We start from the raw sequence: 23,888 nt of genomic DNA on the forward strand, positions 1-23,888 counted from the left end.
TATTTACCCCCATGAAAAAACGCCTACGTCACTTTGACGTCACATGTATGGGGGTAGATTTCCGGCCGCGAACTTTTAGGATGGATAAATTATTATTTATTCAATCAACTCGCATTTCACGGTTAACTTAACAGTTGTAATTAATCAAAATGCTAATAAACCTGACACCGGATCTTTACCCCCGGAAATCTACCCCCAGACATCTACCCCCGGACATCTACCCCCGGACATCTACCCCCAGACATCTACCCCCGGACATCTACCCCCGGACATTTACCCCCAGACATCTACCCCCGGAAATCTACCCCCAGAAATGTACCCCCAGTGGTCAAATCATAAATGCCCGACCCCGGAATTCTACCCCCGGAAATCTACCCCCCGTGCTGACGGGGTTCACCTAGTATCTAGTATTAAGCATGTGATATGTCGTTGTCTTGTTTAATGTCATCTATCTTCCCAATTCATTAAGCTGTAACTGATTTAGGTGTCATTTTTAAGTTTAAGATTCAGTGCAACGCAAATGGTAATTAAAAAGGATATTTTGATAAAGGGCTTCAAAAGTTTAACCCATAAGCATTTGATTTATTTTCAGACAGTGATTTAAATGGTTGACCAATTTTCACATACACTAATAGCTAACGGCACATGTACGAGCGCAGATCGTTAAATTTAAAACATAACACTGAAGGAGGTTATTTTCTGATTACTAGTGGTAAAAAATGCAATTAAATGTTGATAAAATGCCTGCCACAGGTTGATTAATGAATTAATATTTTTTTCATTATTAATTACCTTCCCTTAATACGAAATAGCATAATCCCTATGTCGTAGACACTATCCAGAGTTTTACATTGGCCAAAAAGTCTAGTTGTTTACACAAACAATTAATCGTAAAAAATAAAACATGAACATATTTTATGATTGGTTCTGGTTGTCAATGCTGGTTGTGAAGTAACGGAGAATAATGTAAAAGAAAAAAATTGGATATTTCGGGATAGGGAAGGTATTTTTACCTCATGGTTCTTTTGGGTTTACGAATTTATTTAAATGAAATTAGAGTTTAGTATGAACATTGCTCAAAATTATATATTTTTTGGTCATTTTTACGTTTCATACATTAAAGAAGCCAAAACAAGTCTTTATCTCAATTTCTGTCTTGTCTGTCAAGGTCCAGAAGGCATTTTACTCCTCCTCAAAAACTAGAGCATCGATCGTGATTCGATTTAAATAGTCTTTTTGGATTCGGTGGATTGACACGAGTGTCTTAAGCCATTAATAATTTATAAACAAAAAACTGTTTTTAAAACAAAACGTTTTTAAACGCACTAAAAAAGTATAAAATAATTTTTAAATTATGTGGAGAGTATAAATACTTGCAAGATGTAAAACGAAAAACGTGGGGTGCATGCAATAGATTATTTACAATTACCTTCACCTATTGAACTAATGTATTATTATAAATTGCATGCACCCCACGTTTTTCGTTTTAAATCTTACAAGTATTTATACTCTCCACGTAATTTAAAAATTACTTTATACTTTTTAGTGCGTTTAAAAACGTTTTGTTTTGAAAACAGTTTTTTGTTTATAAATTATTTTCTCCTTTTTGGTTTTAATGTGTGTGGATGTTAAATCTATTTCAAGCATTTATATCAGTTTAAGACAGAGGCATGTGGGAAATCTAAGGTTTATTTGAGTTTTTTTCATATAATTATGTATTAGATTGAATGTATGGCCTACCTACTAACTATAAATATATCAATCTATTTAATTTATTGTAAAAAAGGATATGCAAATTATTATACTGCTCAACTTTTTAGGAAAAGGTAGGAAAATCCATTTTTACACGATCTAATTCATCTTGGTTTGTTTATTTTGTTTGTTTTGTATTTTATTTTTGACTCAGCTGTTTACCAAAACAAACTATATGTTGTTGTTTTTACTTTTCTTTGTTTACACTTATTTATTTAGCAATTTGATGCAGTGAAATTGATATAAAGGATATGTGTGGACGATTCGTTTAATAACGTTATAATTATGTGTACTGTGAATTTCATTGGATGTTTTCGTTTTTTTTTGGGAGTTTCTATTCAGACCTACTGGAAATTGTGTATAGTATGAGTAATTGTATTGTGTTGATATTGATTATGGAAGAGGCAGGTTGGCAGGTATGCGATGGAATTGGAAGGTGATATCGTTGACTAGGCCTATACACTTTCTCAATCTCAATTGATAATTACTCTTTCTACTGTAGGCTGCTATAAAATTTGTCTTTATACGTGTAAGCTAGCTGTTCTGATTTATACACAGTTTTAACTGACTACTCCCGTACGTAGGACGGGCTTACACCTCGTTTATCTTTATTTTGAAAGGTTTGTTTGCATAAAGAATCTCTTGGGAGCATAACCTGTACCTCTTAACCTCTGCTCTTCGAACTGTCAAATTAAAGTATTTACAGCTGACTTAAATGAATTGATATATTTACATTCTTTCAAAATGTAAACATGGAAAATTTGGAAGCCCATGGGGAATAGCCCAAGGGAAATATAGAAATTGAATGATATAATGTTGCATTGTCATCCATTTGTGAGCTATGTTTCAAATTTCAAGTCTCTAGCTCATCAGCTCATCAGGAACTTCAAGTAAAATTGATACCAAAATTTGTAGGAAAGCGAGCTAATAAAAACAAGCCCATGGGGCGTAGCCCAAGGGAAATATGAAGATTAAATGATACAATATTGCATTGCCATCCATTTGTGAGCTATGATTCAAGTTTCAAGTCTCTAGCTTATCGGGAAGTATCAACATTTGCAAGAAAGCGAATTAATAAAAACAAGCCCATGGGGCGTAGCCCAAGGGAAATATGAAAATTAAATGATATAATATTGCATTGTCTTCCATTTGTGAGCTATGTTTCAAGTTTCAAGTCTCTAGCTCATCGGGAAGTTAGTATAAAATAGATTGCCTAATTTGTACCGGATAAGAAAGCGAGCTAATAAAAACGTTTTAATAAAATATGACCTCACTACTTCTGAATTAAAATAAATTTTGTTCAAACCCCCAATTTTTTGCATTTTTGTCAAGCTTACTCCTAATGTTTACCAGTAATTTATGAAATACTAATAATTTGTTTGGAGAATACGACATCTATGAAATAACGAACAGCTGTGAAAGATGAAAAGTTGAAAAATTAAAAATGGTGGATTTTCAATCAAAAAGATAGTTTTTAACGCTTTTTTAACGTCTTTCTGATAGAAAATTAACATGAAAGGCTTAGGGGTCAACCTTTTGAAGCCCTAATCAAAATATCCTTTTTAATTACCATTTTGCTCTTCGCAAGATCTTAAGCTTTAAAAAAACACCTCAATCGTAACAATCGGCGAGGTAGGTCGGGTGAAAAAGGACTGTTACAGCTTATTGAATTAGGAAGATAGATCATGTTAAACAAGACAATGACATATCGCATACTTTATACTGGATATTACAAGACAATGACTAACCAAAGAGCCGTTGATTTCCGAGGGTAGAATTCCGGGGTCAGATATTTATGATTTAACCACTGGGGGTAGATGTCCGGGGGTAGATGTCTGGGGGTAGATGTCCGGGGGTAGATTTCCGGGGGTAGATATCCGGGGGTAGATTTCCGGGGGTAGATATCCGGGGGTAGATGTCCGGGGGTAGATATCCGGGGGTAAATGTCTGGGGGTAGATATCCGGGGGTAAATGTCCGGGGGTGGATTTCTGGGGGTAGATGTCCGGGGGTAGATTTCCGTGCTATAGCAAATCACTTTATAATCAAACAATTACATGTTGATTATTTAATAATATATTGGGGGTAAATTTCCAGTCGCGGGCTGTTTCTCGACCGTGTTTAGGCCCCGCCCCTCGTGACGTCAAAATGACGTAGGCGTTTTTTCATGGGGGTAAATATCCGGGGGTAGAAATCCGCTACCCCTCTAAGACTAAACTGTACTAGAACTGTACTAGTCTAATACAAAACTGGCTCAGAGTTCATTGCACTCTATTTATTGTCGCCGGCTCCGGCAAAATAGTTTTCGCCGGAACAAGTGTGTTCTGACCCTCAACCTTCGGCGGATCCGGCGCTCGGCGGTTTCGCCGGTAAGTGTGTCCCTGGCCTAAGGCAGTGCAATATGTGTAAATTTTCAATAAATAATAAATCATAGACATGCAAAAATTACTAGAATAATTTTATTTGCCTCATGTATTTGAATGTTTAGGCCTATGCCTAAATATAGGTATTGTAAGTTATAACCGTAAAATTTCTTTTCAACTTCCATTCATAGGACTACTGCTAAATAGGTACACTTGAAATCATACACTTATGCTAATGATCCTTTCATTTATACAATAGACCTACTGCACCTTGTGCAAGTATAGTATTAAAAAAATCGAGACCATTAATATTTTATCTCATCAGAGACTATTACTTCAATGTCCTTACTTTCAACAGCAGCATATTGTTGTAACAAAAGCATAATATTTTCATATTAAAATATAAATTAGCCTATGTAGGCTAGGTCTACTTATTTTGATGTCTACAAGCAGGTATTGCTAGAAATCTTTTTTCAGTTAGCCTAACTAATACAATATACTAGGTGAATCCCGTCAAAATCGACGGTTACTTTCAAGGCTTACGTTAATTCATCTAACGTTTTAATTCACCTAAAATGTTTTAGGCCTATTGCTGTTTCACTGAACTATATTTTGTTTTCACTGAAGTATACTTTTGTTTTATACCTACACTAGCTGTACCCACGGGCTTTGCCCCGTTTTACTTCATAAGTGAGCTCGTTCGCATGGCTCAATCACGTCCTTTTTGGTTGCAAATTAGCTGTACAGTGGTCATAAATTAAAATAACATAGTGCTGAACCCTGTTGGTAATCCTTGTAACTTAAATGCTATTGCACATCATAGAACAGAACCAACTTGTTTAATTGAAACAGCTGTTAATATTCATTAATTCCATTTAAATATGAGTACTCATAAGGTTAACATGGGAAACTCCAGAGCCACTGGGGCGGAGCCCGAGAGTCGGATCAGAATAAAAATAGCTTAGTTTTCCTATTTAATGCCTAAAGAATCAGTGTACCAAATTTCAGCCTCCTAGGTAAATGGGAAGTGGGAGAATTAGTGATGAGTGAGTGAGTGAGTGTGTCAGTGAGGGCTTTGCCTTTTATATATTTAGATGAGAGATGACTATTATTTTGTTGTTTTGTTCTTGTGTATTGTATTTGTCTTTTATTTGTGTTTATATTTTATGTAATGATGAATTTGACACCATTCTTGTATATACAATTTTATATACTAATGAATAAAGATGTTTTGAATTGAATTGAATTGAATTAACTGCGATAAATTGGGTGAAATATTCATATTTTGACCATTTAGCATTGTTTAAAGAGTAATAAGTGTAAAATTAATAATGATATTAATTGTTTTTGTTGCCAAATTTGGTTGATCATTCAATGATTAAAATATTTCCTATACTGTACGTCATCGGAGTTATTATTAGTATGTTATATAGTATCTCTTCCTTTGGAAGAACCTTTAAATAGTATTAAAATTGTATTGGTGGATCTTTTGTAGCTAAACACTTCTGTGATTTCATCAGTGTAATATGATTTAATTGAAAAGAAAATATTTTTTTGGGAAGACATATTCTTACTTTAAAGGGAGGTACATCCGTTACAGTGTAAGTTTGATTTTTCCTTCGTCACGTCGCGTCAGTTCATATCGTACTTATGTGCCAATGAATGAACCCTCTAGCATAGTTTTGAGAAATTGATTGTGGGGTTACTGTTAAAGCTGGAATTCCTTGACATGGGGGATGTCAGTTAGTTGTCTCAGCCTTATCAATAACATAAAGTTGTCAATATAATCTCTCCACGGAATTTTAGGTGTAGAGGATGATACTTGAAGTGAAGTTGGCTTTTATTCTTGAACTGTTAGGGGCCTCCAAGTTCATATGGTGTTGGCGGCTTCATTGGCAACAAATAATGCAAATGACATAGCAATGGGACATTTTCAAAAAGCAAAAATACTGTAAATTGGCCGTTACATATATATTGAAGTTTACATATTGTTAATCAACGTATCTTATAAAGGATTATGTGATCTAGTTTAAAAGGAATATGACCGTTCTGTCATGACAGTAGCTGCTTAAATATAGTATTTTCTCTTTGTACCATATTTTACAGCCAAAATGTCGTGTTATTTTCAATAATGTTACCAACCCAGTGCGCCAAAGGCTATAATATAGGCAGGTGCAAATAATTTGTCCAGATGGGTACCATTTTAGGCAATGTTTCTATGTTTGGATTTTATTAGACACGATAAGAGCAGATATTTCTACATAAATTTTTGATATGTGTAGAATAATGTGATAAAATGTAGGCAAAAGTGGTGAAAAAGGCAGACACCAAACCCGTACAATAGATATAAGATAGTTCAATAACAAATAATTTAAGAATTGCTGTGATAAAAGGATTTTCCACTGATTTCGTAATGGAACGTTTTATTGCAAAACATGACATGATAAAGAAGAAAATCATTTTAAAATTAGAAAATAACATTGCAAATACTTATTTGGTAGAATAAGTATCCAGTAACTCCCAATAAATATGTGTTGTTTCAAATACAATTTAAAAATGAACAGCTGTTTCATTAAAAAGTATTATTCACATGGCCAAAATGCAAACAACTCTGTGGAGGGATCTTTAAAGGCTCCTGGGGCAGAGTCCTAAGGAATTTTGCTTAGTTTTTCTTTTTATAACTCATCTACAGACCAAGACCTTTCTTTGGACACCTCTACCAAGTTTCTACGCCCAGCCGTTCTCTCAAATTAGTGGGGACAAAGTTTCCAATTAAATATTTGGATTCCCCATGTTAATCTTATGGGAGAAACTCCAACTTTGATGGCCTGTGGGGCAAAGCCCGAGGACTTTTATTACAGGAATTGTTGAAAGGGGGCGTCCACACAAAAAATACTTTATTTTGATACGTCGTTTTTAAAAATCCATCCATTATTAACGGAGGAGTAGTGTTTTGTAGAAATCGCCTTCACATATTAGATATAAGGATTATGTGTAATATATGTAGGGTCAAGCGGGGTAATTGGGATCAGAAAATCGTATAATTCACCTTTGAAGTGACACAGTTTTTTTTTAGTCAGTATAGAGCTATGAAACTTTGCGCACAAATAAAATGGTATCTTAAGTGATTGCTAAATTAATTTCCAATTTTTAGGCAGAGTAAAAGTATGGAAAAAAATGTTTTTCAAAACCCTTAGGCCTACACGTGATCCTAATTATTGTCCCACCACACCGGAGCAAATGGAATCACAGTTGGTATTTTCCAAATGCTTCTATATAGATCAGTTCTGGGGCAATTGGGGTAATTTTTCCATGTTGTCAGTTTTCAGAGAAATTTTAAATTTTTGAATTCAAGTTTAACAACTTTGGGAGTTACGAGCTTTTTTGCAGGGCCATGTCAGAGGTGACCCAAAATACTTATTTTGGAAATTACTTATGAAAATCAAGTTACTTATTAGAAAAATTATTATTATTAGCCTAAGTAATAAAAAATATTAAGTAATTAAATTAATATTTTTTTTTAATAATTACTTAATAATTTTAATTAAGTAATTACCAAATTACTTATATTGGAATCATGGTGATTCTAATTATCACACACCCCGTTATTCCATTTACCCCATGATGGGGTAATTGTGATCACGGCTATAACATTTTATCTGTTAATCTGAAGCTATTGTTGATATTTTTTATGGATTCCTTGATGAAAAATAAATACATTTCAAGTCTTCTTATCATTTCAACACTTCCAGGAAAAAATCAGAAAAATACCAAAAAATCATAATCAAATTTTTGTGACAAGTGTAAATGAAAGCATTTAGCAAATAATCACCAGAAAAAATAAAATATGAAATTTTTATCAAAAAAATTAGTGGTACCTAACCGAAAAAAAAACATATGAGGTATTATAAAATTCAACATGTGTAATTTTGAAGCAAAAATAAGATCACTGCAACCCGTGATTCCAACAGCCCCTTGCTCCCAATTACCCCACTTGACCCCATATCATATTAGTTTATAACATTTTATATTTGTATATTTGTATGTTATTTTATATTTGTGGCAAAAGTGATATAACGGATAATTCAGTTAAATAAATTAATACCGTTGGTTGAGCATTAAACCAATCACCGATAGCGTCCTATCCCCCACCTGTCCGGTATGATCCTTCTCTTTGCCCTCAGTTGCCCGAGGGCAACACCTTTCTTTCACCTACACCGACTTCACCATATAACGTAATCTCTTCACTCTATTAATGTCAACCGGCGGTAATATCACCCTGGTATTACCAGTAGAGAAGTGTCAATAGTTCAGTGAGTAAGATCATTTCATTATGTTTCAGCTTACAGGGATATCTCTGATAGTTGTTGGGCTTATTATCAGGTCGGAAAATACTCAGTACAATAAGGTGATTGATCAAGACTATGCTAGTGCAGCCAATGTTCTTATTTTCCTCGGATGTTTTGTATTCTTTGTTTCGTTTTTTGGTTGTTGTGGTGCTATCAAGGAAAGTCACTGTATGATATTTACGGTAAGTATTAAGTTAGCTATATTGTTAAATTATATATGTTAAGTGTACTGCAGCCTTGATTCTGTAGTTTCCAAAAAACCATTGAATGTGATAATATTAAATTGACTAAGTTTGCTCAATTAAAACAAACCACACAATTTGTGATGTTCTGTGGGAAATACAAGTCCAAAGAAGTATAAAGGAAATTGTAATATATGTTTATATTAATTGTACAAGAAGCAGCATTTGATTTTATAATGTTGGTTGCATTCCAGATGTTAAAGACTTTTGTTTTGTTCTGATTGTTAATTTTGTAAATAACAATAATAATTGAGTTGTGATTGAAATGGAGAATAAATTGAATACACTAGATTTTATCTTGTTCTTATAAAATATTACAATGGCGCAGTCAAATTAAACGGACCTCGTTCCGAGTGATAGTAAGTCTAGTAAAAGTAAAGGTTTTTTTTATACCAGATTCTGAAGAAGATAAATCTAAACTTCAAAAAAAAAAAGGGAGGTAAAATATCGGAAGGGTTCCAGTTTGCCCCACGCTGATGCGTTGTCACACTTACCACTACCCGAGAATGAAACTTTGGAGTTGGATGAAAATTATATATCTCATGTGGAATCTTGTGTAAGAGAAATGAACTTTTTCAATTCGGGGAGTGACGATTCTCCAATCACTTCTTTAGAGATAGGACAATTGACTGATAAAGACCCACTGTTGTCTAAAGTTCGGGATTTTATGTTGTATGGGTGGCGTGAAATTGTAGACCCAATGTTAATTCCATTTCAGAGAAGGAAAGATGAATTGTCAGTGGATAAAAATTGCATTTTATGGGGCAGTAGAGTAGTCATACCTAAGAAATTGCAAGGTAAAGTCATCCAGATATTGCATGAACAACATCCTGGAATTACTCGAATGAAATTGTTGGCACGCAGCCACGTGTGGTGGCCTGGGATCGAAAAAGTAATTGAGGATGCTGTGTCATCGTGTTTGATTTGTCAAAGTACAAGAAATGCTGCTTCAAAAGTTCCATTGCAGCAATGGCCGTTAACTTCCGAGAGATGGCGCCGAATTCATATCGATTTTGCTGAAGATCCAACCACCAGACAGCAAATGTTGATTGTAGTGGATAGTTTTTCAAAGTGGATGGAAGTATTTTTAATGGATTCTATTTCCACGGGGAAGACCATTGAGAAACTTCGTACACTATTTTCTGCTTATGGTTTACCTGAGGAGTTGGTGTGTGACAACGGCACGTCTTTTACCAGTCTAGAATTCAGGGAGTTTCTTAGAAAAAATTGTGTGAAACTAACATTTTCTCCACCATATCACCCTGCCTCCAATGGAACAGCCGAGCGTTCTGTTCAAGAAGTTAAGAAAAGTTTGTTAAGGCAAGTTTTGGGTGAAAAATCATCTCAGCAGACATCACTGCAGTATAAATTGGATAACTTTCTTTTCGCATATCGTAATACTCCATCGTCAGTAATCGGTGTGAGCCCGGCTGAACTGTTCTTACGTTGGAAACCTCGAACAAAATTGACTATGTTAAAACCTAATCTACTAGACGAGTCAAGGAAGAAGCAGGAAATGCAGAAACGAGCCTCAGATAGGCATAGAGGTGTGTGTAGATTTTTTAATTAAAATCAGAAGGTGTTGGTTAAAACAGTCAGACAGGAGAAGGTTAGTTGGGTTCCAGGTCGTATATTACAGTGTAAAAGTCCAGTTACTTATTTGGTTAGTGTTCTTGGCAAAACAAGAGTTTGCCATGCAGACCATCTTAGGCCAACTGAGGTAGAGGAGGACGAAATCATTGTGCGGAAAGAGGAAGTTGGAAGGACTATTGAGGCACATCAACAAGAATTCAATAGAGGTTTGCCTATTCTACAGGAGTCTACATCACCATCAATATCAAGACATGATGCTTCACCTTATTTGCCTAGATTGAAGTCTGGTGTTGGGAATCCACGGGGTGTACAATACAGTCCATCTACAGTTTTGAGGAGATCACAGAGGACTGTGCACAAGCCGGAGAAATTGGATCTATAAAGTTGGAGAAGCCAAAGAGTCAGAAGAAATTTTAAAGTTTTAAAGTATTATGAGCCAAGCAAATTTTAAGTGTTGGCGAGTGTAATATATGTTTATATTAATTGTACAAGAAGCAGCATTTGATTTTATAATGTTGGTTGCATTCCAGATGTTAAAGACTTTTGTTTTGTTCTGATTGTTAATTTTGTAAATAACAATAATAATTGAGTTGTGATTGAAATGGAGAATAAATTGAATACACTAGATTTTATCTTGTTCTTATAAAATATTACAGAAATAAAAAAATAATATAGGCCTAATCCTTTTAATTTTAAATCAATCCCTATTTTAGTTTAAGATTCTAACAATGTAAAATTATTCACAACACAGTGCTGAGTTTTTATTTTTTCATAAGAACAAACAAAAGAAATTCCTACAGCTGGTCTTAGAGCAAAGGTAAAAGAAAAAAATATGGAAGGCTAAAGCATGTACTGTGTTTATTTATTGCATTTATTTTATTATTTATCAAGGAACAGACTGTGTTTATTTGCCTTGGTGGGTGATCAGATTGTGCAGCTAATAGTCCTAGTTGCTACCAAAGTAGGTCCTACCACTATCGTAATTTTAACACTTGTTCTAGTTAGCGGTACGTTTCATAAGAACTTGTAGCCTACCATGAATTGCCTTTAGGTAATGTCGTCACTAATTCAAATTCAAGTTAACTTTTGATGTCAATGAGCAATGAATACATTAGTCAATTTATTTTCCAGTTCAGTGTGTTCATGGCTGCAATTTTCATCGCTGAGATTGCTGTTGGAGTGACAGGCTACATGCTGAAAGGAGAAGCGTATGAAAGTGTTACCGATGGGCTGAATTCAACCATGGTCAAATATAATCAGAGTGCCGAGTGGACAGAGTTTTGGGACGGCATTCAGGGAGGTGTAAGTACTGTGTACAGCTGGGTTTCAACTGATTGGTTATAGTTAGTGATGGGCCGATTCCAAAATTTCTCGATTCCGATTCCGATTCCGATTCCGATTCTTAAATTTGAAATTCGAATCTCGATTCCGATTCCAAATTCAATTATGTTTTATGAATGTGTTTAAAATTGTGAAATCAGTACAAGCTTACCAAGCATGTTATCTATATGTAGAATTTTGAATGTCACACATTCAATACACATTTACAAGGTTATTGTAAAATACTAGCTATAGAATATTATAAAATAACTTTTATTATGTACTATAAAAAATCATTCATTATCATTATAAAAAATCAGCCCCTATCCAATTCTTGATTTTTAATTTATATACAAACTAACCTAACCTTATATAAACTTCTAGGAGTAGGCCTAGTTGAAACAAAAACATAATTAATTGTACAGCTTAAGCAATAGATCAATAATATTAATACACGTCCCACACGTCACTTTTCTTCCTTCTAGACATGATTTTTGTTTGTCGAAATAAGTTAAACCTAACAATACTACAAACTAACAATCACGATAACTAAAAACAAGGCAAGCTCAATACGTTTTACTTTTGGGGTTAAAGTTGATCTTACAAATTGAAAAGTTACTAGGCCTATTTCACAACTATACGATTTGTTGATGCCGTCCGTACTGGAGCATTTAAGTATTTTTCACTTTATCAGTGTTGCCACTGTTGGCAGACGATAACGGAACCTGCAAAACTACTCTGCCTATCGGCCATTAAAATACCCAGTGTTCGAAGATTTACCCGTTGATTGCAACACTAAACAAGTTTATTTACAATTTCGCGCACTTGAACATTTATAGGTAGTTAAAACCTTCCAATTCACTGTACAAAATTATATTGCCAAGCCCAAGTCGCTTTTAGGCTATATAAAAAGGACGCTCGCTCTAGTCTAGTCTCGTTGAGTAGGCTAGTGACGTTTCGGGACCGAATACGAAGTGTTTTGGGTTTTGTTATACTTTGGTAATGAATGGTAGCTCAGCTCTGTTTAGGGATGAGCATCGATAGTAGATGTTTTCGCATCACCGATGTTTTTCTATCGATTTTCATTGTTTTTCACATCGATGTTTTTGACCAAGTGTATTGAGATATCGATGCTTTCTGTTACTGGAGAGTACAGAGACCAGACGAAAAATTGAAGAAAAAAATCTATGTCTTAGTCCCAAAAACATCGATGTTTTCACAACGATGTTATCGGTTACTGATAACATCGATGTAGCGATGCAATGATTCACATAGTAGCACCAATACTAGAAAAATACCGGTATGGATCATAAACATAAACAAATGACGTTGTTGGCCCGAATCCTCTACGAATAGCGTTGAACATATGTTTTGGAAGTTCCATTTAAGCAATGTGAAATAATGTGTATTATCGGGCCAAAAATGTCATTTGTTTATGTTTATGATCCATACCGGTATTTTTATACTTTTCTAGTATTCGTGGTTAGTAGCCTCGGTACCACTGGTTGATCTAAATCGATGCTCATCCCTTTCCTTGTATGTCTTGTGAGCTGTGACGCAATGCTTACTCGCTCCAGTCCAGTTTGCCCGAATCTCCAATTCCCATCTGTTAACTGTTTCTCATTGTAGGCTACTAAGCCTCTGTATTGAGTTCGCATCTATTATTTTTGCAATACGCTCGCTCTAGTCTCGCTGAGTTAGTGACGACACGACCAGGACTTGTTGTTTGCTCAGAGTTGCAAGCAAATCATTAGCAATCTGAATTTATTTTGTTTCTTTGTTGCTTTATATGAAGTTTATGGCTGATTTTAACCAATTTTATCAAAGAATCGAAGAGAGTCGGAATCGATCCCAAACCCACGGAGATTCGAATCGAATGCTCGATTCGATTCCGGCGGAATCGAGAGTATTTTGGAATCGAGAATCGGAATCGGCCCATCACTAGTTATAGTGTTCGCCTAACATTCAAAAGGTTGCTGGCTTAATCCTGAAAAAGTCAGAAACTCTTTGATGGTTCAAAACTAGACCCAACGAAATTCATAGGAGCATCACAAGAAAAATGCAACTGATATTTTCATTCTGTGTAAATACTAAAGTTGAGTAGGTTACTGCAATGAATTCTTAAACCTTATAAGAAGTGAAATGGTTATGGGGAGTAGTCAGTCTCTCTCTCTCTCTCTCCCCCTCTCTCTCTCTCTCTCTCTCTCTCTCTCTCTCTCTCTCTCTCTCTCTCTCTCTCTCTCTCTGTCTCTCTCTCACACACTGCTGAGGGGTCCCAATAGCAGCGCCTTTCCTACTGAGCGAATGCTGCGGGAACTTGCCAAAATTAAAAAATCTTAGGCTGAATTTTGACATGGCATTTAATTTCTTATAAGGTTAGTATTCATTGGTTACTGTGAGGGGAAATGGCTTTGTATTAAAGGTATCCTTACGTGATAATGAAGGCAATTATTTAAACATGTACTAATGTCTTGTTTAAGATATTTAGTAAAAAATGATAAATTCTGCCACTTTTAATTGTACTGTTGACGGACGATTTCAATCAGGCATGGCATGGACTTTGCGGCCCTTGGCGAGATCGGCGTCTGCCGCCCCAAGGGGGGTTCGGGGGTCCTCCCCCGGAAAATGGTAGAAAAATAACTTCTCTAAACACTATTTTTAAGCGTTTAGGAAGTGAAATCTGGTGTTAATACTTAATACAATTTTATGCAATTTTTTAACACTTTAACACTGAATATTTTGATTAATATGTTAACGGGACTTGGCCTATTAAAAAAAAAAATATTTCAAAGGCGAGTAATAAAATCTTTTAACTTTGTTGTTCCATTGCCACACCAGCTAACGCCATCAAATCTTTCTTTTCGGGGCAAAAAACCCGATCAGTTTACTTTGTTTCGACATAAAATAACACTCATGAGACACCACGGAATACGAAAATCATAAAAACACACTGGCACAATAATTAACACCAGACGACAGATCAAGCGTAGTGTGGGTGACGGGGTAGAGGAGGAGGGTGTCGATGGCTCGATGGGCGGTTGAACGCGGAACGTACGGTGACTCACGTCTGTTTGGCGCGTAAATATCTAACCCCACCACTGCTACCGGATACCGGCATGTAGTTCATCTGTTACCATTTATTTATCGATAATTAAAGTATACGTACAAACAAACAAGCTTAGTACAATAGGCATGACATTTGATTAACTATTTTATTGCTCACGTTAAAACGATTAATTTCAGGTAGGTGTAAAAGGTGAAGTGGTGGTGGTAGGGGAGGGGCGGATAGGCTAAGGCTGTTGACCTTCCTTGACTTGTGTCTGTACTCTGTTTTGCGCGCAAAAACCATACTACTTTCACTGGCATTGCAGTTGAGTTTATTTACGATTTATTGATATTGAAAGTATACTTTTGAAAAAACAAGCTTAATACAATAATAGAAGTAAAATTAAAAAGGTTCACTATTTCATTGCACACGTTAAAACATTATTTTTTAAATGTTATAACAATATGTTTACCCATTATAGGTTGAAGGGGGGGATATATCCCCCTGATCCCCCCCGTATCTACGCCACTGTCCCGCCTAATTGTTTACTCCTGGGCTCCACCCCTTCCTTGAGCGATCGCCGAATTATGGTGTCTCCCTGAACTCTGACTTAATTATGTACTAAGGGTTCTAAGTGTAAATTGCACATTTTAAAATTATTTTCATTTCATAAGGTGGTTTATGTTTACAGTTGCAGATATCAATTATTTTTTGGTTTTTGTTTAAAATCTGACCTAAGAGTCGGCAGGACTTTCAGCCATCTTTGATTTCCCCCAAAACGGCAATGTTATTAATTGTTGAAGCAAATTACGACATTGTTTATTAAGATAAAAAGTTGCATAATATCTCATTTTTGCAACTCCTCTCTCTCGGAGGGAAGGGAAGCCCATGCTACCAAAATAATCAATAAGGCCCCTATTAAACGAGGTAACCTGGCGACGTCGCCAGCGATAGTAGCTGGCGACGCACTGGCCACCAAACCTAGTAGCCAGTTGAGTAGCTAGAATTTTACAGCCGTTACTCATTTTGTTGTGAGTGTTTGTCTTGTACTTGTACTTGTTATGAGCGGTATGTTTACAGTGAATAATGTTAAGGCCCAATTGATATAATCAACCCTATGCACTTTCATATTATACTGTAAAAAGAAGAAATAGAAACATATGTTAAAAGAACAACAAAAACACAAGAAATAATACAAGAATAATGTTGTAAAATAAAGAATTAAAATATGAAGTGAGTGTTACATTTATGTCTAACAAAAGTGTATTTAAAATCAAATTATCAAAAACATTATGGTCCTTCGAGCCGGATTAATTGTGCACAGCATCTATTGTAAGTCCATTTTTATCAATTTCTACAGTTTGAAGATTACTGTTTTCCACCAAGGAATCAACAGATTCACATTGTGCTGTTTTCCCATCCAGGAATCAACAAGCTACACAATCACAGTCTAAGCTTTGGTATATTGGACCTGAATTTGACCTGAATTTACATCTCTTATTCATTTTTTGTTCTTTTGACCCTTTTCAATTACTTTACCTTGTATGTACAGCCACAATTAGTCCCATTGTTAGACTACAACATTTCAAGCTAGTTTCTTCTAACCCACTTCAGTAAGATGACGGATGAAGTAGTTAAGAAACTTAAAAGCCAACTTGATGCGGTCCAGTTTCGTAGAAATTGTGCTTTAAAGAAAATAGACAAAGTTTATAATCTAGGCTTAAGCTTAGGAATAACCACCGAGTCTGAAGATTGTGAATCCTTTAAAATTCGTAGTGCATCCATTCATGAGTTATTTGAGGAATTTAACACACTCCAATCAGAAATAATTGCTTTGAAAAGTCAATTAGATGAATCAGATTATAGTAAAGTAGAAGAGCTTTCTGATAGTGTTAGTGACAAATATTACTACATTTTAACTATTATGTCAAAGATTGTCCCTCCCGAAATTGAACAAGTACAACCACCTAGTTCTAGAATTGAAACTAACCATTTGCCCGTACAAAGCCAAGCAAAGTGACCTAAAATTAGTTTGCCTACATTTTCTGGCAACTTCAAGGAATGGCCTACCTTTTATGATTTATTTAGACAACTAGTGCATGAAAATAAATCATTGTCAAACATTGAACGGTTCATGTACCTTATTGGCTCATGTACAAATGATGCATTGAGGTTAGCAAAGAATCTCCCCATTACTGATGTCAATTATACCATTACTTGGCAAAGTTTTGTATCTAGATTTCAAAATAAGCGTAAACTTGCTACATTTTACTTGGATGAAATACAAAACATATCTCCAGTAACTTCAAAATCTCCAAAGGCTTTGAGAAACTTCATTGATAACTTATCTGAAAATACATTATGGTCCTTCGAGCCGGATCTATAATGCTAAAACTCGCATAGACACTGGCACACCTTTTTCTCAAAGACCTAAGCTACACAATACATCTAAACATCATACTTGGAATAAAAAAGAAAGTGAATATTTCTACAGAAGCAGAGCAAGTCATCAGTTTCAGTTTAAGCAAATGCAGTAGCTACTTAATCACATAGTTTTGTAAATGTTCCTTATTGAAAAGAAAATGTTTCTTTTGGCGGGCGGTATGTTAAGGCCCAATTGATATAATCCTAATTGATATAATCAACCCTATGCACTTTCATATTATACTGTAAAAAGAAGAAATAGAAACATATGTTAAAAGAACAACTAAAGGATAACACCAATCAAGTTAAATAAACAGAAACATTAACAGAAAATAATAAAAAATCACAAAAACTATGTGAAATTATCAAAACTGAATAATGAGTGATTATAAGTATCTTCTCCTTCTGTTACCGTACTTCTGAAGAAAAGGAGACAAAGGAAGAGAAAAATATACGTTCATCCAATGCTTAGTGCAAGAGAATCGAAAGGGTTATATTACACCCTTTTTGATGAGCTCTGTGCGGACAATACACAATTTTTCAATTATTTTCGTATGTCACAATCCAGTTTCTTCGAGTTGTTAGGTCTCAAAACACACAGCACAACAATGTGCAAGTACCCCCGTGATATGAACTGACGTGATATGGGCTTCAATTATAATTTTAAATCGATGTTTGAATTGCCGTTTATCTTCTTAGGCTTGTTCTTTGCGTAAAATGTAATATAGATAATTGTACTCTTCACATTCACTTAGTGAATTTATTATTTTATTCGTATTAAAAATTTACTGTTCCCTAAAATTACTGCCCTGATTTCAATACAAAAGTGTAGTCTAACTTCTCTATGAACCTCTAAAAATGTAATGTGCTTTTTATAATTGTTGCTTTTATGTCGCAGTTGTCATGCTGCGGTACCAAGAACTACACAGACTGGACCAAGATACTGAAGGATCTGCCAATGACTTGCTGCAGTCCCAAGAAGGGAGCCATTGGTGTGGTCACTTGCACTGTTAACTCTCCCGAGCTGCACAAGACTCCCTGCATCATGGCTCTAGGAGACATTGTCAAAGAGAACGCATCCACCATCGGCGGAACTGGGCTCACAATCGGCTTTATACAGGTGACAACTACCTAAGTTTTGAAACCATTTTCATACAAATAAAACGATGATGTAATAATCGCTTTTAGGCCTACCGGTACTGTAAGTATACGATAAAGTGACATTCGTTCACTCAACCACAACACAGGTTGTATAACTCAACTGAGGATTTGATTATTGAGGCTGTAAATCACTGCCGATGTTGTGCTTCAGTCATACAAGCACATACTACGCACATACTTGTGCAGTCAGTCATACTATGCACAGATCTCAAGCACATGGAAAATAAACCCTTAGGCCTAGACCTAATTTGCTTATGGGAAAAAATCACACCCAAAATTTTAGAAATTTATTTGAAATAAATAATATTTTTACAATTTGAACTACAGTAAAACCTCTTTAATCCGAACCCCCGTAATCCAAATGTCCACTAATCCGAACGCCTTATTGCTGTACTCTAAACACAGTACAGTACTTCTTTGTTGTATACTGTATTTAATGTACAGTACTGTTTACTACTGTGGGCTATTAAATAAACACAGTATTTTATTTTTAAAAGCATTTGTTCACTTTTCCCTTAACAATTATGATCCATTTTAGCCACGCTTAAGCTATTGTTATGTAAAAACAACAATATGTTCTGTAATCCAAACTTTTCAATAGTCCGAACTACCCCCGGTTCGGATTAAAGAGGTTCTACTGTATCTCTTGCTTCTGGATTTAAAAGGCACATGATGTACACATGTGTACCTATCAAAACCTTGCAGCTCCCTTTTGTGGATTTGTTCTTGTGGCCAGGCAGATATTTTTCATGATTAAAACATGGGTACTTTCCTGTTAAAGGGAACATTCATTATTATCGCTGATTTATTTTCGATATATCGATATTTTTGTTTTACTTCACGATTGGTATTCCTTCTGTCTTAATATCTTCAAACGCATTTAAATTACAAATTAGGAACTAACCTTGTCTAGGCAAAAAAAATAGCCTATATATTGGATTAGGACATGGAACTATTCTAAACTAACCTAACATAACTAACCAAACTTGCTGTATAGGCTAAGTTACCGTTTCAAAATTCCATTTGATAACAGAAGAGAAAATGCATATGGGGAATAGGCTATCAACCAGATTTTTGAAATGTTACAGCAAGTTTGGTTGGTAAGGTTGGTTTAGAACAGTTTCATTTTAATATAGGCTAATATTTTTTTTAATGTTTGTTGATACTGAACAATATTTATTTACTGTATCCTATATCGTACTTGTCAGCTGATATGTTTCAATTTGTTACTATCAATATATCGGATGGAAAACAAAACTATCGATATATCGAAAATAAATCATCGATAATAATGAATGTTCCCTTTAACAGGAAAGTACCAAAACATGTGCTGAAAGGAAGGCGTTATCTGTCTGTATGATCCAATAGTCTAATCAATAACATTAAGTTTAACGAATACCTAGGTTTGCTGCTACAGGGAGGGTAAAAAATGTGTTGGGTAAAATATTGATAGCTTAGTATAAAATAAATACATTTGCCAAGTTTGATCAAAATATATCCTTAAACAAGCAAACTACAACAGTTTACTCCATAAGAATAACTTTTAAATTTAAGTTTTTTTGAATTTTCTCCTTATAACCAATAACCGTACAAAAATACTTGAAGGTAGGGCCTACTAAATTATTTGTTTATTAAGCTCCTCAAAATGGGTTAGAGATAAATTGGGAAATTATATGTTTTTTTTTTTTAATAAAGAAAGAAAATATAATAGATTAATAGTTGTTAACTTTATTGAGCGGAGCGAGCGAAGCTCTTTGAGATCGGACCTTATGCAAACTATGTAATCAATTAACTCAATAACGGCTGAACATATTGAATCGAAACTTACCAGGGGTATTTCGAGAAATATTTTTGATGTTTCGAAACAAACAAATTTCAATTTGATAATACCTGTACACTTTTAGATTGACATACAATTTGCAATGTTTAACATGAGTATTATGGGTTGCCATGATGGTTACGGGATAACAACGTAGATGTAAACAAAGAATCGTAGCGTAGGCGACTCGACATTGTGTACCCACGGGCACCTCAGCTTGCACATGCACATATGGCCTATTTACAAAAGACAGTACAAAAGAAAAGGAGTCCGATGAATACCATCAAGCGTTGATTAATAATACATTGATTCGCATAATTTCTGGCGGCCTTACTGAACTATTCCAAGCAGATTATTTCTTTTGATTGTTGTTATTGCTATTAGTTTTGTGGTAAATATTAGTTTATAAACAGTGAAAGATAGTATTCATATTGAAAATTATAGAAACTGTATTTCTGAAGCAGGAATTCAGTATTTTCAACTATTATTAACGGTAGCCTATCCTATATAAATACAGTGATTTGCTAGGCTTGCACACTAAAGTCCAGTTGCGACTAATTACCTAGGCTTTTATAGAAGTCCACTTTAACTAAGGTGTTTAAATAATAGGTTAGTATTGTACAGTTACGATTACGATGCGTAGGTCTAATGCCTAGACTGCTAGGCCTATACAGAAGTTCAGTTATAGATATTTATTATAATTAAATATTTATCTAAACTTGTTTAAGAGTCCAATTTATAACTTAAGTGTGGAAATAATTTTCTCTGTACAGAAATACAGACACAGTTACTTATACATGCCAATGTTGTAAATATATGTTCAGTATTTATGTCTGTTTGTTTAAATGTATATAAATTCTTTATTTGAAAGTCTGACGCCATCAATCCCTTTTGGGTAAAAGATGAAGATACGGTAAAAAGGTAATAATTACGAAAAGTAGAGCCTAGACTGCTTGGCATGTACGGGAGTCCAGTTATAAAATAAGCGTGATATAATATTCCTAATTTTTCCGTAATACTGTATGATGAATTATTACAGCTAACAGAACAGCATGTTGGCATTTTTATGTCGGGTTGAAAATTTACTACAACCCAATAGACATTATGCATCAACAGTGACATTTACATCAACACAGTGAGGGTTCAACCAACGATATAAAGTGTTGTATATCGTTGGGTTCAACAACTCAAATTGAATTGCCATAGCCTAATATAAAAACGTCTTTTATATTTGAGTTTAATAATTTTGTTGTACAGTAGTGTATTATGCATATACAGTATTTTACTTAATCATGCTGTAATTTAGCACGATGAATAAATATATTCTCGTTTAATGCATCAATTCTCTATCCAGTGCCGTCTTTAAAATCTAATCTATTTATTGAGTACAGTAGGCCCATTTTGCCAACAGCCGGGACTAGCGCAAACGTCACCAATAGCGTCGCGGCAACCACCATCTTTTTCAGGGTATCATCGGCTCGTGAAATTGGCCACGCCTTACTTTCTGTGGTGACCTTTGACTATGGTATTGCTATATATAGTCACCTTCTTCTGTCATTCTGTTCGCTGAGCAAAGTACACTAATTGGCTAAATGTTTTAGTTGGAAAAAATAAGAAGGTAGCCTATAGGCCTATTACATAAATGGGAGCTAAACAAACTAACTTGTTTAAATAAACTGCAATGTTTTAAGCTTATTAGGATACTGACAAAATAATACTTATCTTTATGCTATTACAAACACCCAGTTTTACCATTACTCATATATAAAAGTAAAAATCAATGACCTAATAGAAACAGCTGACTGGATTCATATTTCCTTCAACTCTTCCAACCAACCACGAGAATTCAATTGGATTGTTGCTATGGTGACGTCATCATGTGTTCAATTTGAATCATGACAACAAATTAAAGTTATTTGTTTATTTCAATGCTTGCTTACTCCGCTCAATTGGCTGACCTATTAATCCAACTGTGGGGAACATCCAGTATGTCGAACATAAACATCATCCAACGATTTCAGTCAAAAGTTTTAAGGTTCATCCTGCAAGCCCCGTGGTATGTTAATAACAATATCCTTCACAAGGACTGTGGAATTCCTACGGTTGAAGAGGAAATAACCAAATTTAGTGCAAAATATCTAAAGAAACTTGAAAATCACCCTAATCACCTATCTCTAAACCTCTTGGACAACAGTACCAGTATATACAGGCTCAAAAGGATTCATGTTTTGGACCTAAGCTCACGTTTTGTTTGAACAATTTAATTTTCCCTTGTTTATTTAGTTATTTATTTGTTCATTGAAATATTTTTAAGGTAGCTCTGTCAATGGACAGAGATTAACTAACGTTTTATTAATAGTTGTTATTATATTTGCTAAATGTTCTAAAAATGAACAGATTGTAAATAAAATTGTGATAAAAAATACCTCCGCCGCAGCAAACCTGTCGACTAAGCGAATTTCCATTTGTCTGAATTGAGTTTCAATTAAATATCTTTTAATAACATTAGGTTTAACGAGTACCTAGGTTTGCTGCTACAAGGAAACTAATAACGTGTGATTTTTAGTAAAATATTGATAGCTTAGTACAAAATAAATAAATTTGCCAAGTTTGATCAAAATATATCCATAAACAAGCAAACTACAACATTTGACAATATTTTCTCCATAAAAATAACATGGGAATTTTAAATTTACAATTTTTTTTAATTTTCTCCGTTACTAATAACAGAACAAAAATACTTTTACATACTAAATTATTTGTTTTTTTAAGCTCTTTAAAAGGGTCTAAAGAGAAATTGGGAAATTTTGTGTTTTGAGGGTCAAAAGTGAGAAAATCAATTTTTATCCCATAAAACCCCCCGTAAAGCCCAGTTCCCATGGTCCAATCGTGCTGGTTCGCGAAGTAATTCAAGTTTATCCCGCTTTACACCTTTAAACCAAATTTCATCAAAATCGGACAAAAATTACTCAAGTTATCGCGTTCACGGACGTATATATATATAAATCTATATATATATACATATATAAAAATTTGAATTTGTGTTTTTGGCCTCTGGGGACATCAAAATGAAAAAGTAAATCGGTCCCGGGTCTAGGTCTTACCGTGCCACCTACGGTAATAGCTACTTCCCTAGGGTGAGGTTCATAACTCCAAGTTTTCATAACTCCAAGTACTTTTAAATACAACATTTCATAACTCCAAGTAAAGTTATGTCCAAGTAAATTAAAACCAAAATATCATAAGACCAAGTTTCATAACTCCAAGCGTTCATAACTCCAATATTCATAAGTCCAAGTTAAAATAAAACCAAGTAAATTAAAATAGAAAATTTCATAACTCCAAATGTACAGATTTGCAAGGACCACAAGTCCAAGTTTCATAACTCCAAGGGTTCATAACACCAAGTTTCATAACTCCAAGTGACAATGGGTACAGTCCGTGCAGGAAACGATAACGTACGCACACACACGCACCCATTACACACACACATGCTGGAAGAGAGTTTCCGATGTTGGCGAGACTATTCGAAGTGGTGCGTTCCCTGTCGCTTTGCACGTTCGTCTAAATTGTAATACAAATAGTGAGAGGATGAAATTTACATATTTAAATTCAGCGTAAACTGATGTTTAATACTATATAAATACAATTTAGTTCGTGCAGATGATTAATGTTTAATAATGGAAAATATGAAAAGGTTGTTCAATGTAAACATGAAAAAGTAAGTGAGCGAGGATTCTTTTTATTTTTTGGTCAGATGAAAACTTTCAGCGAGAAAAGTATAGATAATAAGATGTTCTTCAATTTTTGTTGCTAACATT

General features: G+C 34.7%; 1 protein-coding gene across 1 annotated transcript in view; it reads left to right on the forward strand.

Annotated features, from left to right (window-relative positions):
• LOC129005268 (CD63 antigen) overlaps positions 1–23,888 on the forward strand; it is a 33,670-nt gene that overhangs the window by 4,268 nt on the left and 5,514 nt on the right. The window contains exons 2-4 of the mRNA XM_054434110.1: positions 8,456–8,644; positions 11,429–11,599; positions 17,986–18,207. Coding sequence (XP_054290085.1) covers positions 8,456–8,644; positions 11,429–11,599; positions 17,986–18,207 — 582 coding nt within the window. The remainder of the gene's footprint in view (positions 1–8,455; positions 8,645–11,428; positions 11,600–17,985; positions 18,208–23,888) is intronic.

The sequence above is a fragment of the Macrosteles quadrilineatus genome, unplaced genomic scaffold, assembly GCF_028750875.1.
Source record: "Macrosteles quadrilineatus isolate MER2022 unplaced genomic scaffold, UCM_ALF_1.0 Scaffold_1__1_contigs__length_201487025, whole genome shotgun sequence".
Classification (NCBI taxonomy): domain Eukaryota; kingdom Metazoa; phylum Arthropoda; class Insecta; order Hemiptera; family Cicadellidae; genus Macrosteles; species Macrosteles quadrilineatus.